Source organism: Musa acuminata, chromosome BXJ1-6 (genome assembly GCF_036884655.1).
Source record: "Musa acuminata AAA Group cultivar baxijiao chromosome BXJ1-6, Cavendish_Baxijiao_AAA, whole genome shotgun sequence".
NCBI classification, from domain to species: Eukaryota; Viridiplantae; Streptophyta; class Magnoliopsida; order Zingiberales; family Musaceae; genus Musa; species Musa acuminata.
This window is the reverse complement of record NC_088332.1, coordinates 10,728,303-10,745,549: the sequence shown is the minus strand read 5'-3', so window position 1 is coordinate 10,745,549 and position 17,247 is coordinate 10,728,303. Positions and strand designations below refer to the sequence as shown.

At 40.0% G+C, this 17,247-nt stretch overlaps 3 protein-coding genes across 3 annotated transcripts; all 3 read right to left on the bottom strand.

Moving 5' to 3' along the window:
- Positions 1–931: 931 nt before the first annotated feature.
- On the bottom strand, positions 932–2,155 carry LOC103987673 (uncharacterized). Its single transcript, XM_009406044.3, has 2 exons — positions 1,207–2,155; positions 932–1,127 (listed from the first exon to the last, which is right to left on the bottom strand). Exons 1-2 carry the CDS (start codon positions 2,091–2,093, stop codon positions 1,067–1,069), a joined length of 948 nt encoding a protein of 315 aa, XP_009404319.2. The 5' UTR covers positions 2,094–2,155; the 3' UTR covers positions 932–1,066.
- Positions 2,156–5,901: 3,746 nt separating this feature from the next.
- On the bottom strand, positions 5,902–11,438 carry LOC103987672 (chaperone protein dnaJ 10). Its single transcript, XM_009406043.3, has 10 exons — positions 11,045–11,438; positions 10,907–10,966; positions 10,699–10,781; positions 9,680–9,833; positions 9,245–9,374; positions 8,220–8,378; positions 7,944–8,122; positions 7,388–7,468; positions 6,573–6,719; positions 5,902–6,319 (listed from the first exon to the last, which is right to left on the bottom strand). The coding sequence occupies exons 1-10, from the start codon at positions 11,129–11,131 to the stop codon at positions 6,242–6,244; spliced, it is 1,158 nt and encodes a 385-aa protein (XP_009404318.2). The 5' UTR covers positions 11,132–11,438; the 3' UTR covers positions 5,902–6,241.
- Positions 11,439–12,033: 595 nt separating this feature from the next.
- Positions 12,034–15,485, bottom strand: LOC135676209 (GDP-L-galactose phosphorylase 2-like). Its single transcript, XM_065187133.1, has 6 exons — positions 15,021–15,485; positions 14,793–14,905; positions 14,402–14,704; positions 14,142–14,327; positions 13,776–14,036; positions 12,034–12,661 (listed from the first exon to the last, which is right to left on the bottom strand). The coding sequence occupies exons 1-6, from the start codon at positions 15,127–15,129 to the stop codon at positions 12,326–12,328; spliced, it is 1,308 nt and encodes a 435-aa protein (XP_065043205.1). The 5' UTR covers positions 15,130–15,485; the 3' UTR covers positions 12,034–12,325.
- Between the last annotated feature and the right edge of the window lie 1,762 nt (positions 15,486–17,247).

Sequence of the window (17,247 nt, the reverse complement as noted above, 5' to 3'; positions counted from 1 at the left end):
CAAATAGCTCGTGGACTAATAAAGATAGTCAATGGAAGGTGACTGATTCTGCGTCGATCAAACGGCGAATCCGAAGAGCGATCGACGGGAGAAGATGGAGTCGTAGGTTTTGGATGGTGGGGTTTCGAGGAGGAGGAAGCGCGTCGTCGTCGTCGTCGTTATCGTTAGGAACGCGCGATGAAATCTCAACAGCCACAGACAGATACCGTTACTCCCCGGTGCCGTCACCTCACTTCCCCCGTCCCCTTCCCCTTCCTCCCTGGCTATCTGCGCGAATCTCAAAGCATTACGTAAACATTTCTTTTGTTTTATATTTAAATATGAAATGAGTGAATATTTTTCCTTTTTATTTTTTGATTTTTTTTACACAAGAAAAATTCCATTACTCATGGATTGTATTTACATGATGTTTAATTTCTAAATATTTTTGAATAAAAATAAAATAATTTTTCATTTCAACCTTGATTTAATTTTGTAAATACTTTTTTGGTTTCAACTCAACTCAAAATTAAGCCAATACGTGAAGGAATTCCGAATAGGGTTCATTTGGAAGAGGGGGTGACGACACTCACGTACGTGCATGGGAGGTCTGCGATTGCCACGTGGATTATGTGATTCCTTACCAATTAATTCTCTTCTCCTTATTTGATATTTTAATAATAAAATATATTTTAATATTTTTCATATACCGATATATATATATATATATATATATATATATATATGTATATACATACATACATACATACATACATATACATATATGGAGACTGATTTGTACATTACTACACAACAAATAAAGTGAAGGGAGAACAGAGAGGTCGACCGTATGTCCTGTTCTTCCTCTTCCACAAACAAGACAAGTTTCAATCTTGTTTCTCTTACCAATCAACTTCAAAATTCTTGTCATGGATGGAAATTTACCCCACAATTAAAACCATAATTTTCAGCTTCTCATAAACTAGATTTAAAAACATATGAGATCAAAGCACAAGTCGAAACCACTGTACATGTCATGCTGCATTCTCTTCTTCCAGTGATCAGCAAAACAAAATACTTGGCATCCCTAAATTTCCTTGGAGCTGCTTTTATTTGTGAGGAAGAAAGCGTAGCAGCCGTTCATCTTCCTGCAACATCAAACCATTATGTTACAATCATGGAATCTTCTTCATTATGTAGTTGCAGATGAGAAAGAAGAAGTTTCACCTGCTACCGCTTCTACTTGTGCTACTTCCGCTGCTACTTTTGGAGCTGCTACTGCTGCTGCTTTTGGAACTGCTACTGCTGCTTCCTCTGCCACCCAACTCCTTCTCCCACCACTCTCCCTCCGTGACCTCAAGCCCACCCTTCTCTGCTTCCCCCGAGACGGGCCTCGGTGAAACCTTTGAGCAAGTATTAGAGCCCCCAAAGCTCTTCCTTCTCCCTCCTCTTATGGAAATCGGCACGAACATCTTAAGGAACACCCCGGTCTCGATGCTCTCCTTCCTCAACAGCCTTCTCTTCTCTTTAGTTCGATCCGTCGATTCTGTCCTCCTCTTCTCTATCATCTCCTGCACCGTCTTCGCCACCCTCGGCGCCTCCACCATGTCCCTTAGCGAGAGCTCGTACGCGGGCTCCGGCATGTCCCTCACCAAGTCCAACATCTCCTGCCGGTACCTGGCGATCTCCTCAGCTCGTGACGTCGGAAACGCCTGCATACCGTGGTGGTGCTTGTGCGCCGGGGAATTGTCGGCAGACCGAGTCGCCGGGAGGCCCACGTTCTTCCACAACGGCGGCGAGGGAGTGCCTGAGTCATCGCCATCCTCCTTGGGCAGCCATCGGAAATCTTCGTCGCCGTCGCGCTGGCTGTAACCGGAGAGGTTCAAGGAAGCTCTCCGAGTCCATGGGCCGAGCTTGGCTTTGGTTCCTGCTGCAACCGTGGCACGCTCCATCGTCTGTCCGTCGCTTGCGCCGTGGGTTGGGTTCGCAAAACTGAACTGGTCTCCGGTGGAGAACTCTCGTCGTTGTCGGTGAGCTATCATGGCAAGAGACGGGGAGAGAGAGAGAGAGATGAGGATGAGGATGGTGTAAATGGTGAGGAGGAGGGAGGGCATGTGCTTGTGTCTTGAGCAAGACAAGGTCAGGTTTTAATGCAGGAGTCATTTGGGGTCCTTTTCCCGTCACCTTTCCTTTCTAAGCTTTTTGTGTGTGTGTGTGGTGGGAGAGGTGGATGCAAAGTCATGGGCTTCTAGATGTGCTATTGATGCGCTTGTCCTATTGCAAGGGAGACCGACTTAGAGCCTTCTACCTTCATCTAGAACACTTGTTTTCTTTGCCATGCACATGTGGTATTGATGGTGAAATGTCATGAGGGGATGGCCGCCTAAATCTCCCCCATTTGATGGAAGGCGAGTCTTTCTTATGGTGAATAATTGGCTTCTCTTAATTTTTATTTCGAAATTACCATCTCAATCTTATTTGTATATTTTCTAATTCCAAATGACGTCAGCAAAAGGATGCCGTGGTCCTATTAAGTTTCCCGGCCCTGACTTGGAAGACACGGTGATCAAATCAGCATTGAATGACTTCCTAACTTCAGAATTACGAGGGAGGAGGAAAGATTGTTTGGTACTCAAGAAAAAGCATCCGGACATCTTTTCTCACTCCCCACAAAAAAGACGTAAATCATGACGATGACAAGGGTAGTTTTGGTCAAACACATGTTGAAGTATACAGCACCGCAGATTGGACCCCACCCCGGTTTGCACGGCACGTTACTTCGGTCCAAAGCAAAGCCCTGAGCTCAGACCAAAAAAAAATCTACTTTCCACATCTATCTATTCATGCAATGCGTTTACCAGCGTTTCTCGGTCACAGGAATTATTCATTCTATATTTTTAAAAAATAAAAAAATTATTATATCAAATGATATATATATATATACACACATATATATACATAAATATGACACTCATGCCTAAAATCTATCATTTTTATAATACTATATTAATCAATTCAAATATCTCAAGATAAATATTTATTTTTATTACTCCTATATAAATTTATTATTTATGGATAGATCTCAAGGATGAATTATATATATTTTTTATGAGAAACTAATTTTTTGATTCTTCTAGAGATCTGCAACTAAATAAGTTAAGAATTCAAAATAATAAAAAAACTGAGAAAAAGAGAAACAACCTATACAGCCTATAAAGAGAGATGTTTGATGCATGTAATGAATAGCTAAAAAGTTTGAGTCCTGCAAGCATCTAATACAAAATGTTACATAATAATTAAATAAAAAATTCAGTCACAAAAAGCTATGATGTCAGATTTGGGACCATACTATTGACATTTGGAGTACAAGACAAAAATCCTGGAATCAAAGCCACAGAAAGCAAAGTCCTATTATTTTCTTTTTCTTTCATCTTAAGGGTAGTAAGTCACTAAGAACAAACAACATCACAGAAAGCAGATTTATCTTCTTGAAAGATAAGCATTGGAAGTGGGTCCAGCCTATTAAAATGCCTGCCCAATAATTGTGACATGGCCAACAGCTGTCCCTGATGCCCTCATCAAAGGGTGAGAATGAAACCAAGTTTGCTTCTAGAAGAACTACTGGTGTCAAATAAAGTATGACATCAACTGGTACAATGCATCCACACAATATCTGAGATAGTATCTCAACAAGGATATAAGAAAAGGCCAGAAGCCATAGAACATTCCCATGAGGTGTGTGTGTGTATAATAATATATATATATATATATATATATATATATATATATACACACACACACATGATGATGATTCAATACAGAAGTTGATCCTGGGTCATGTCCTAGCACAATTATGAGAGGCAATTGTCTCATGCCATTAGTTTATAACATCCTCAAGAAGATGCTCAAAATGTACAATCTTTGTGGTTGTTCACAAAGAAGGAAGTTGAAGTGCAAACAAACCAATCAGGCACAAAATTATCCATAGGCTGTTCACATTTCTTTCACATAAAGCAACACTTTGGAAAAATTGAAGGTGCTACATGTGCCAATAATAAACTAGTAGTTCCAAAGAGCTACGTATGCATGCTAGGCTCAAATATCACATGTTAAGGACATAAGTTAAAAACTCATTAACAGATTACTTCAAATGTACTGTTATCAGATCTAAAACATCTTAAACTAAAGCCATCTGTTTCACCAATAACAATCATGAGAAATTTATATCTTGCTAACTAGAACTGGAGGTCAGAGAAGCAATCCAAATATCTGGAGCATGAGTGATCCTCATTAATCTCAACATGGTGTCCATCAGTTCTTTTAGGTGGCAAACTAAGACACAAGGTACATCCAGACACCACAACCTGTGAGTTTTAGAGACTGCCATGACTTTGATAGGTTATTTGAGATGGAATTTGTGTGGACGTGGCAGAGCACTTAACGTCTCTTGGCAAAGGATTTGAGAGGAAATTGTGGTTCTTTTCCAACCATATTTTCAAGTGAAGACCAACTCTGGAATAATACATTAGGGTTGTCTTTTTAGATTCCTAACACATTTCGACTTCTTTGTCATTGTTCTGTGGACACCATGGGTCTGAGGTGGTTCACCTTATCAACACATTAGCTCTCTTCTCTTTTCTCTAGGAGACAGAAACAGTGCATCATCAATCCTAGAGAATAAATGTTACAATCTGAGAAAAAAATTTCAATAGGGTTAACAATCTGGCTCATAACTTGGGATGTACCAGCTACAGAATTAGAAATATCAAAAACAAAGTTCAATGTCACATATGAAAATGTCTATCAAAGATACTTGATTTTAGTTACATGACCTATAGTTTTTCCTATGAACTCCTCAACTATTGATTGTTTCACTTGACCTTTCAGTCGGGCAACATTTTTCCATCTAAGCAATTATACAAGTGACATGATTTGCCTAAGACAATGAAGCTTTGACGAGGCCCAAATAAATCATCTTTTTTACTAATGTAGAGTTCCTCAGTTTCTTCTCCATTCCAAAAATCTAGTTAACTTCACTAACTTTGAAATTGATGACAGCTGCTCTTATAGACTTAGTTGATGGACTTTAAACATGGAAAACAAGAGTGTACCTTTACATATTGATTCCTTCTCTGAAACATGTCTATCAATAAGAGGAACACCACAGAAGTGAAAAAATATGGACAACTGAATCTAGATCAATGCGTATTAGACAATGACGGTAACTTAATGTAGACAGTAACAGAATACCTACCAACTGTTCCAGATGTTATCTTTAGAATGACCAGACAAACTGTCCTTATATTTGAGTCAGAAATCTGGTGATGCCACATTTAATTGCAGCTAAAGCTGTAGTCATGGACGGATATCATTTTGTGCATGGAGTAGGGAGGCATGACAAGTGCTAGACTGTGTTTAACACACGAAGGAATAATTTTCTGCACACAAAAAAGATGTGACCCATGCATGTCACAATTGTGACAGATATCATCTTGAGCATGGAAATTGTGACCTAAGCTTGAAGTATATCTTTATTGTAGCTCACACAGACTAAGTTGCATGACCTTTTCCAGACCAAGTTGTAGGATGAATATAATCTTGTGGATCTATGCTTTTCTAAATCTTCAGTATCATTATCTTAACTACTTTACTGATGTTATGCCTTGGCACCTTGTGGCAACTGCAAGGAAAAAACTAGTTAAGGAATTGAGAAGTTCAGGTTATGTCAGATAGGCCTGAAGGGATGCCCATGACTTAATCAGGAATATTGATCAACCAATGACACTTTATAAGACTGAATCAGGCCGAGAATGTCATAAAATCATTTGTTTTTTTGTCACTATTTTGATGGGAGACAATTACCATGATCATTTTTCTAATATTGCATGTTTAAATAGATGTAACCAATGGAAAGCATTCCTGTCCAATAAATGACTGAAGAGATAGACATACATGAAAACCCTTTTGTTTCAGTACATTTCTACTTGCATTGGCTATATGACAATCAAGCAAAAAAAAAGTGAGCTGGTATTTTCAGAGATATGTTCAAGGGTATTTAAAAGAAAGAAAGAAAAAATCCATAAATCCCAACCTTCTAGGAGATCTAAATTTAAGTGTTTAGATTGAATGGGTCCTAAAATTGGCTGAAATTGACAAAATGGAAAGGAGATGTTTTATGGAAGACCTGCACCAATATACACAACGTTGAAGTGGAGTAAAACAGAACTCTTCCACATTCAAGCATAACTTGAGGGTTTCAGCATCACTTGCTTGGGGGTTCAGGATCATCATCCACGTCATATGCTGGGTTGCATAGGCATCTGAAGAGTCTTCCAATGCCCTGAAACCAAGAATATGAAAACTCAGGAGGCTTTCTCCACATGGTATAGTATTGGCTTATCCTAAGTTTGATCATTTTTAGTAATTTGTTGAAGGTCCAATTTTTTTCTGTGACAGAGACATTGAAAGTTTAGTTATAATTGAGAGAATCATAACTAGACTGCTGCATGTTATGCTCGAAATGTGACTCCGGTCAAAATTAGGTAATAGACCCTTTTTTTTGTGAAACTAACAAAAAAAGATAACAGGTTTACCTGTGTAAGAAATGGAGTTCGATAAGGAAGCCTCCGTGGTGAATCCTCAACTGAACTAGAATCGGAACTAGTGTCATCATCTTGGACTATTTTTTCTTTTGAAGCAGGAGCAGGTAATGCATACTTTTCCTTCTTCAGGGAACTACCCTGGGCACCACAAACCAAGAATTGTGCATGAGTTAAGAGTAGTTAGCATCGAATTGCATATAAAAAATTGAAGTAAAAAACCAAAGATTTTTCTGAATGCAGACTTTTTATCATCCCAAAAATCTGACCAGTTTCTCGTGTCAAAGCTCAAACAATTGGAACGTTAACCTCCACAGACTATGCCCCCTTCGTATTTTGAGTTTAATATTTTTTGTATGAGAACTTGATGCATACATGTGCATAATCTTGTTTAACATATAGGTCAAAGGTACTTGTAGTTGTAAAATTATCTAAATGTTTTGTATTCACACTTTTATCTAGAAGATTCATGGCATCAAAACCACATGCAGTTTGAAATTTAGCTTTAAACTTTGAAGCTATGAACTTCAGTCGATGATGATCTTAAATGTGGAGCCAAAATACCAAAATGTAGAAGAGAAGCAACACAGAGTTGAATCAGAGGTTTATGGACTAAGAGCAACCAAGGCTATATCAAAACCTAAAGTAGAGGAATAAGCACCAAATCATGGCGTAATTGGAAGTTCTATGCAAAGATTTATTTGCTCTTGACAATTTTAGGTGATTTTGGGCATGCCAGAATCCAACTCATCAAGTTTAGACCTTGCACTGTGTGAAAGAGCAACAGTAAAGTTAGATGGATTCCATACCTGGAAAATTTTTCCAAGGATTTTTAAAGCAACTGCCCGTGCCTTAAGTTCCTCCTTCTTGACACTGTTTTCTTGCAAAACCTGTAAAATATTTCAGCAAATGCCAAAATAAGTCTTCCACCAGTGAGATATCAAAATGCATACTTCAGACAGTGAGATACATGATCATAATTTAAGACACAGATCAGTATAGATTAGAATTTCTAGAGTAAACAGCAGGAACTTGGAAGGAACCAGAATGAAAAGGGTTTCAAGTCAGCTACTCTTCTGACCAAGAATTAAGGAGTGTCCTTGAGAAAAGACTAGACAAAATTTACCATGTCTATATTCCATGTGAGTTTAAAAATAAATGCCATTACGTCTTATGTCATGTTCAGGAAGGTGAACAGCCTTTCAAGAAAAATGATCTTCATGCTGGAATACATCTTAGATTTTGCATGAAGACCCGAAGACGTTTGATATCCAACAGAATGCCATATTTCCTTATAGTGTTATATACATAAATATCAATATTTTGTGGACTCGTATGACTGATGAACAAACTTCTGTAACCTACCATTTGGCATACATGTAGAAGTGTCACTTCAATATCTACAACATTCAGTTTCCACAACGATTCAACCATTAAGTCTTTATTCATTCGCATATGTAACTCGACATCCTTTTCTGTAATGGTGCCATCTTTGTTGAGTTGCCGGCAAATATCCTCTTGAATCTGCAGTAACTGGAAAGCGCCTAGGCCATTGATTGGGAACAAGTTAGTAAAGATGGAAGGGGGTACCCACCTTCAAGAAATAACTGAAACAACAAGGAGAGAGGAATAACTTCAAACCTTTAGCTGCTGAGATTTGTGATCTCCAGAAATGTCCCTTGTTCCGCACCCATTCCGCAACAAAAGGAACACCTAGATACATTACCTTTTTGCCTAGCTCTTTCGCAGCCTGCCTTGCATATACATAACCAATGGTTTGTAGAATCTCAACTCCAAAAGCTGTAGTCAGATTGGAAAATGATTTTAGCAATTGAACACATCTAACTTGATGCACCAGTTATGATGCTAATCAATATGGATAAGTGGAGTCAAACAAGGAACTTTCCTGTGTAATGGATAAGTGAACTGTGGTCCATGCAACTTGTATAGCCCCATCTCATTTCCATCTTTTTGTTTTTTTAAATGTTTCTTATCACCCCTCGTATGCAAAGCATGTGTATAATACTCTAGGGCATGGCCCAAATAGGGAACACAATAGAAAAGAGAAGATAGGAAGAAGATCGATCACACAATCGAAACACGAAATAGCTTAGTCAATAGGCCTATTCCATGTGCAGATATATTGAAAAACTTCAAATGGTAGAATAAGGTATACCAATGGTGTGGACACTCCAATTGAAGAGTCTCTCAGCTAAAATAGATTTTAAGTATTTAAAATCGAAGGAAGAGACAAAATTCCACTATTTTAGTAGCAGAGTTTACTGCAAAACAAAATATCACATTAAAAAATATAATTGTATTTGTGGGTTTCACTAAAGAGGATTTGATTTTTGTCCAAGATTGATGGTGGCATGCTTTTTATGTTTTTCATATTAGCATTTCTTAGTCCATAAATCACTTTGGTATTCCTAATTCGTTATTTATTAATTTTTGAGTGCGAATCTGACCTTGGGATCCTTGTATTAGGAGCATATCTCATATAGCATTCTCTTTCTCTCACTCTCTCTGCACTCAAGTATAGATTATTAGATTATATGTAATATAGAGATACACCTTACAATATGTCAATCAAAACCATAAACGAAATCAAGCATGACCTTTAGAATGTCCAGTTACAGAGATAACAAAAGAATTCAGTTACTGACCTGTGTTGGCGAGCCTCTTTGCTTCAGCTTCTGCATGATGAAAGAATCCTTCTTTGTCACCAGAAGCATATTGATTAAGGAAATCTTTCAAGAACCTAGCAAGCTTTTCTTCCCTTTCTCTCTGCACAGCCTACATGATAATAAATACGAAACTTCAGTTATGAGGATAACAACTAAAACAGATCCATTTCATCTTCTTTTACACAATTGGAATCCTAGAATGGTGAACCAATAACATTAAAAAAATGTGACAAGAATTAGTTTCCACAATTGAGATTATCCTTTTCCAACTTAATCCAGCATGGTTAAGTGGAATATTCCATGTACATCATAGAAATGTCATTCTGTATTCATAATCAAAGAAAAATATCTCCTGAGTCAATGGCCAGAAACTACAAAAACTAAAATAAAATTTAATTGTACTTCCATACACACCTTCATCCTATCTTGAAGTTTCTCGGGACTGTCATTTTCACTTGTTACTTCAGTTGAAGCCATTGATGCCACAGCGAGGTGTCCTATGTAGTCCTCAAAGAGTTCACTTCCAAAAAGAAGGGTAAAGATGGCAGTGCCGTCTACCATATTTTCTCTGAAATATTGTGAAACAATAGCTCATTAACAACGAAAGACTAAAGAAAAAAACCAGTTCACTTGATTTCAAATAATCAAATACCGAGCTTAGATATAAGCAGGACCGATTTTTAATAAACATCTATGCTATAAGATGGACAGAATAAATAAACAAAGAGTAGACCATCTAACTATTGTAGTCATGCTGGTAGAATAGGCAGAACATAGAACATGGTAAAAATGTGGAGGAGAATTTCAGTACACGTAATAGGAAACTGGATGCACACACCAATATTCGCACAAGAACGTCAACATAAAAACATGCATGCACAATCCTTGGCAAACAAGAAATCTAAGCAAAAAATTTTGCAGGACACTAACTATAGACAGCAAAGTGAGGGTTAATCTGAAGGTATTCAGAGTAGATGAAACAGATCTCTGTGTGCGGTGTGAGCATTTTTGCTCTCATAAAAGTCAAAGATGTAAATTTTAAAGGAAACAAGCTTCTGAGCTAGTAGGTAGAATCATGTTGTTCATCAGATACTATGCAACTTAAACCCCACATTCCCATAGTTTATTGGATTTTGCCGTGGGAGCAATGCTTGGCACATGTTTAACACAGACCGATCCTTTCAACAAGATAAGAAATCTTGAGTTACTTTCATGATGTTGAGTGTATCAAGGTCTTAAAACCTTAATTTTGGATATGGTTTCTGCAATATGGAAAACAGTTGGAATTTTCGACAATTCCATTAGTTCTCATTAGGACTGAATTATATCTAATATCATGCAAGAGATACGTCAAATGTGAAAAAAGTGCAAGACAAGGATCTCGATTGTACTGACGAAGGAAAGAGATGTGTGAGCAGAAAGACATGAATTACCTCGACACGCCGTCTTTGCCAAAACCATCATAAGCTCTTCTCTGCACCGGATCACTCAGGACCTGATATGCTTCCCCAAGTGCCTGCCCATACATGCAGCACAGACCATTCAACAAGCATCGTACAGGCAATATCATTTCTAAGCCAAACCCACAATCGAAGGCGATGGTTCCTTGGATCTTATCGATCAAGATGAGCCCCGACTTGCCTGAAACTTCTCCGCAGCTTGAGGATCATCCGGGTTCTTGTCAGGATGAACCTGCCTTGCCTGAATCAACACCCCCATCAAACACCATCTAGCGCCGATACAACTAAATAGCATCCTAAGAGGAATCAGGAAAGCCACCTTGAGATAATAAGCTCTGCGAATCTCCTCCTCGGAAGCCGACGGGGTGAGGCCAAGAACGTCGTAGTACTCCGTCTCCTTGGCCATCACCGGTTCCTCGAGCCAACGCTCTCCGCTCCTCTCCTCCTCCCGATTGTGCCAGGGTGCCTGTGTTAGGGGAGAGACATCGACAGGGGAAAAGGGGAGATGGAGGAGCCCCACATGGGCGCCTTCCCGGTGCCAACACCATGGATCGGATTAAAGAAGGGGAAGGAGAAGGGGAATCGGAGGAGGGTTTGGTTGCCCTTTCCTTCAATCTTTTAATTGGTGTTGGTTGGTCGGAGCTCTCTTTCTGCCTTTGGGTTGGGTTTGTTTAGTGGGATGCTTTTGGCGGTGGTGGGTTGGCGCTCTCACGCAAAAGAGGAGGGTGGGTTTGAATAATACAAAGGGTGGGTGGTGGCTTCACAAGCTGGGGATATGATCGTGGAGAGATGATTAGGCGACGTGGGGGGGCGATGCGCCGACCGCCTTCATTATGAGCGGTCGCCCGGCTGGGTTCGCTTTTGGCAGCCACACCATTATACTTGGAAATGTGCATTACGTGATAGTCCCTTAAATCTCGTCCTATAATTTATTTTTTATTTATTATATTAAAATTTTAAAATCTCATCCGATAAATTTATACCTAAAGAGGAAAATAAAGTTATAAATCAAATAATACATCTAAATTATATTAATAATAATAATAATAAATTATAATGACGATAGAGTAATACTTGACTTTTGCACATCACATATATATATTTTGTGAGTAATACTTGAGCTTGGCATAGTTAATGTATAGCATAACGTATAAATAAAATTAATAATAACATACTCATCAAGATTCTTATACATTAATCTTAATCTTACCCAATATTTGCATCACATATATATACGTGAGACTAATCAAGATATTACACAATAATCAGTGCAAAACATGCCATTGTTCAGCTGCCTAAAAACAAGTATAAGGAGCAACACAAGGCTTTAATTGCTAAAGTTTGGCATGTTCAGACTTGAGTTTGAACATCTAAAAATATAGGAACTGCTAACGGAGTCTGACACCATACATAGAACATATGATTCGCTTGCTTACCTACAGTGACGCACATATATCATCTATCAATCCATGAAGGACCACTTCAAGTTCAGGCAGCATTGAAGGGCCTAAACAGTGTGCATGAGGCACTTATTTCACTAGGAAACAATTATGCATAGTCGAATCACGGCAAATACTGATAGTTATGGAAGCCATGCGCCTCACTGAAGAATCAGGCAACCTTCTGGAAACTGAGGAGCGTGCATTGGATCTGAGGAATTTGATGGAGTCCCTTTCTCCTCGTCTTCATGGATCGTTTCTTCTTCAGGCTCCACAAGACCTATGGCCTCAAAGATGTAGGTTTTCACTTCATGGAACCTTTCCTCGGAGAGGGAGACCTCTGCCAAGAGCCTCCAAGCATAATCCTCTGATGCCTCTTCGTAGTCCTTCTTCCGTTTCAGCACCATGTGGCCACTGATCTCCCAAACAGCAGGGTTCACTTGTGTATCCAACAGCTCCTGGCCTACCTCACCAAGTGCCTGTTTCTCAGCATAACACTGCAAATTTGGGACAAGTGAGAAAGGCATCCAATCCACAAATATCATTCTTGTTGCAAATAGGTTCTCTACAGTGATCAAGGTTTAGTTCACATATTGAAAACTAAAAACACACACGCATACAAAGATATGCATAACAATTAAAGAGATGCAACTGAGAAAGAACGAGCATCTGTATCGGTGCCTAGCATAGTTAAGAGCTTCCTTTAGTTCTTATAAAAGATCTACTCCCATCGCATACACAAGTCAGTTAAAAAGCAAGAGCATCTGTATCAGTGCCTAGCATAGTTAAGAGCTTCCTTTAGTTCTTATAAAGATCTACTCCCATCGCATACACAAGTCAGTTAAAAGCACAAGCTTCACCAAGTATGCAATCCAAACATTCATTTCACACGCATAAAACCATTTTGTGGTTGCAATTTTGTTCCAATGTCTGTACCACCATTACTATTAATTTTTACTCTCTGGGATTAGATTGATGGGGTAGAAAGTATTGCAGATTCACTGTCCTTAATGCATGTAACTAGGAAACAAGTCAAGAGTATAAGTTGTCGAGTTTACAAATTATCCAGTAAAAAAAATAAGGATTTCCAGCATAAATGACATTGGAATTTGTGCTGCTACTGGCTGTAGTAAAAACTTCTTTGTGCAACTGTTTTATCATTACAGTTTATTTGCAAAAAAGTATATGTTGTTGCATAACAAAGGTTCAGCATAACTATGCTCATCAATTACTGAATTCATAAACTTATTTAGAATTTCACTGATTAGCAACATTCACTTTGATATTAAGCCAAGGAGCACAAGCAATCTTGAGAAGCTTTTTAGCCACAATAATAGCTGCGAGAACTAATATCCAAGGACACCAACAATAGGAATATATATTAAGACAAGTTAATTTCTTTTAATTTTAGCATTTGAGATTCAAGTGTTCTTGGTCATCATCAAGATCACATGCGAACAAGATAAAACCATATGAGGTCCAGAAGTTGACATGAGAGCCATGGTTGTTGCTCCATGAATCGTTAAATGGATGTCATTTCATAACTTTAATCTAATAAATAGGACTAGCATTTTATGATAAAAAGCATATATTAAGATTACGAATGTTTACCTGGGGGAAGAGGAAGACCCTCCGGCCTGAGTCAGAAATAAGCACATTAAAAGGGATATTGTTTGATTGAAGCCACACGCATGAATTAGCAACCATATCAGCCAGGTCCTTCAAATGTTTTCCTCCCTCATAGACGAGACCCCTCACAGGGTAGTTCAGCAAGCGTGAGACTGTCACTCCGCTCTTGGATCGACCCTGATTTGTGGGTATCTTTGCTGTAGGAGCTTTCTCCACCGGAAAGGGCACAGACAAGTAATAAGCCTGACATGATACGATTGAAAATTTCCCATCAGCAATCCCACAAGTTCATGACATCTCACAGCAATCCAATCTTTAGTCACAAGCAAGCAAATTGAATGGGCTCACCTGGAAGTGCAGGTGATTGATGGTGGCAAAGGCACCCAAACTGTTGTAACCGAGCCTGAAGTAAGGGCTTCCTGCTTCAGAAGCCATACGAAGGGCGAGCAAGAAGCTCTCCTGGTCAATTCTCTGAGGCAATGAGTCGAGCACACGGGGAATCAGGAGCACATGGCCATACTCAATAGGGCTAACCTGTAACCATTAGAAACTTCAATCACATAGTTCTTGATCAAGAAAAGGAGGGATGTATCGAAAATTGCTCTCACGTTGATCGCAACTACGCTGGGAGATTTGGTTCCTTCGTTGCCATCGCTCTCAAAGGGGTGAGCCTCATCGCCTCCAGCGGCCTCAAAGCGGAAGAGCACCTCCTCCTGCCCCACCTTGGTGAAATTAAACTTGGCAGGATCAAAAGCCTGGAGGACGCGATCCACACGGAACTCGGTGGGACGTTTCTTGAGGTGGCGACCCTCGTTCAGCTGCGCGATGAAGCCATGGTCTCCGGGGATCACCTTGGTCTCGCACGCAGTGACATCGTATCGGAACAGCCCACGGTTCATCCGATCCTCCCACTAGAAAGAACACCACAGCCACGTTGCACTACCAAACGGTAAAGAAGAAAAAGATCGAATCTTGAAGGGTTCCGCCCCGAGAAAATACCTGTCCAAGCAACAGGGTGTTGAGGAAGAAGTCAGGCGGCAGCTCGTCCGTCCCAACGGACGAAGCTTTCGGCCTTGGGTCGTTCTTGAAGGCATAAACCGGAAGCTTCGAGGCTGCCCACGATCACCACACAGAAATCTTGAGGACCAAATCGAGAAACCCGCGGGGCAAAAACATCGGATCTTGAAGGGGAACCACGGAATCAAGGCGAGTTTTGGGGCGCCTTACCGGGCAAGCAGCACTTGCCGAGGCAGCTACGGCCGCAGCCGAGGGGCTCGCCGGCGTTCTCCTCCTGGTAGTTGGAGAGCACGGTGGGAACCCTCTTGATGGACAGCATCTTTCGGCGCCTTGTTTCTCGCGGTTACTCAAACGAGAACAAGAAAAAAGGAGAGGTGGTGGTGGAGGAGGAGGAGGAAGCAGCGAGATCCGCCGCCGGCGAGGAAAAGGAGGTCAGAGGGGCTACCACCGGCGGAGGGGAGGGCGCCTCGACCACCGTGGGGTGCGGGGGTGCGGTTCTTGTCCAACACGGCGGCGGCGCCGAGCTTTAGGGTCTCCACCTGGGGTTGGAGGGGGCAGCGGCGTGCGCCAAACCTAGCCGTGATTGCCCAACTCGAAGGACCTCCACAACTCTCTCCTCTCCCCCTTTCCCTCTCGCTCGCTCGCCCGCCCTTCTCCTGCTTCATCGGATGGCAATGAGCGTGCTTTAATAGTAGGCGGATGGGAGCCTATGGATGTGGAGCCCACTCAAATTAGCCAATAAGAATTTACCATTTGATAAAATAATATAATTATAAATATAGTTAAAGTACGGTCGTAATGGTACAATTATGATGGATCGATGGATTCTCATGGCGGCGGCGGCGGCACGAGAGAACTACGGTAACGATCGTGGGTGGCTTCGTCTCCGTCTCCCCCCAGCCGCCGTGTGGTGGTCGGAGAGCCTTCTGTTGAGTCTCCATCATCCTTATCTTTACGAAACAGCCATGAAAGGCCCCTCCGGACGCAGTAGAAGTTTCCCACCTCACAAGTTTGTTTGGGCCAATTGTGTTCGCTTTTGTTGGCATCACATTTATTTGAGACCCCCTTTTTTTTTTTTGACTTGTATTGAACGGTCCATTAAATGTTTACACAAATTTTTCTTTCCCATTTTTTTTAATTATTAATTATTCAAGATGAGAGAGATATCCTCCCATTCCATATGCTCAAATTATTTTGGAGGGAAAAAAAAATCTTTTGATCATATCACGTTTCATAATAACTCGAGGATTAAAAAATCTTATTTAAGATAAATATATTTAATTAGAATTTAAAAATAATATGGTGTGGATTTCATACGCCTACGATCGATCTATGTTGTACGCTCAATCACATCAAACTCGAAGAAAAGTTTTCACGTACTTTTCCATGATCATATTCTTCATATCAATACGTTATTTGTCATGGATTAATATACATAATCTTATCTTTATATCGATTGATTTTATTTTTTTAATGAAACTAAAGACCAAATTAATTTAATGAAGATTAGCATGAATTTATTTATCTTTTGATTCTTGTACATGTAGATATAACAAGCAAATATCATAGTTCTTTTAGATAAGAAAGAATCCTCGCCCCCATATTGTTGTTGTCCCACATGCATGATGCATCGTGAGCCAACTTCTCTCTCTATCTACCATCTAAAGAATAACCCATGCATATTCGAAAAGCCAACCTTCTTGCAACAGCACATGATGCTCATCCTGTGATCCCCACCTTCTTCCTCTTCTTCTTATTTTCTTGAGAGGTGAAGATGATAAAGGGAAGTGGTGCAATGATATGGGATGGATGGATTCGCAAGCACATCATGGTTACTTTGTGCAGGTGATAGAGCTAAAAGATCACAATTAATTCACCCAAAACCGTCATGGTGGATTCTGTGACCCCTACCTAAGCGAGAAAGAAGACAGTCCTACGACAAATAGAACTCTTGTTGTCGTCCTTCTCGGCCAATTTGACAGTGCGGTATGGGTGAGGATGACCATTTCAACCGGACTCGGGATGGGCCAATTTTCGATCATATCATATTCGATCGATGTGATCATCGATACGACATCATTTATGCCACACCAAATACTATTATTTATTTTATATTCAATTTCTTGTTTTTGGGCGATAGCTCGTCCAAAGAGTCATCATCAGCTTAACACCATCTTAGGCACTCAGTTAACATGACGTGTTCGTTCCTAACAGAGCTTCATACGCAATGCATAATGTTTTCGGTGAATCCATACGTCCGAGTAACGCTTAACGACTTTGTGAAATCGTAGGTTACTTCCTATTAAATGCTGATGATGACTTTAACCATCTGTAGACGAGTCTTATATATCGACGGAGATATGTTTTTCTTCATGTTTATAACCTGAGTATTAAACCAATATTTATCGACTCTAAATCTAATTTTGTAAGCATAAAT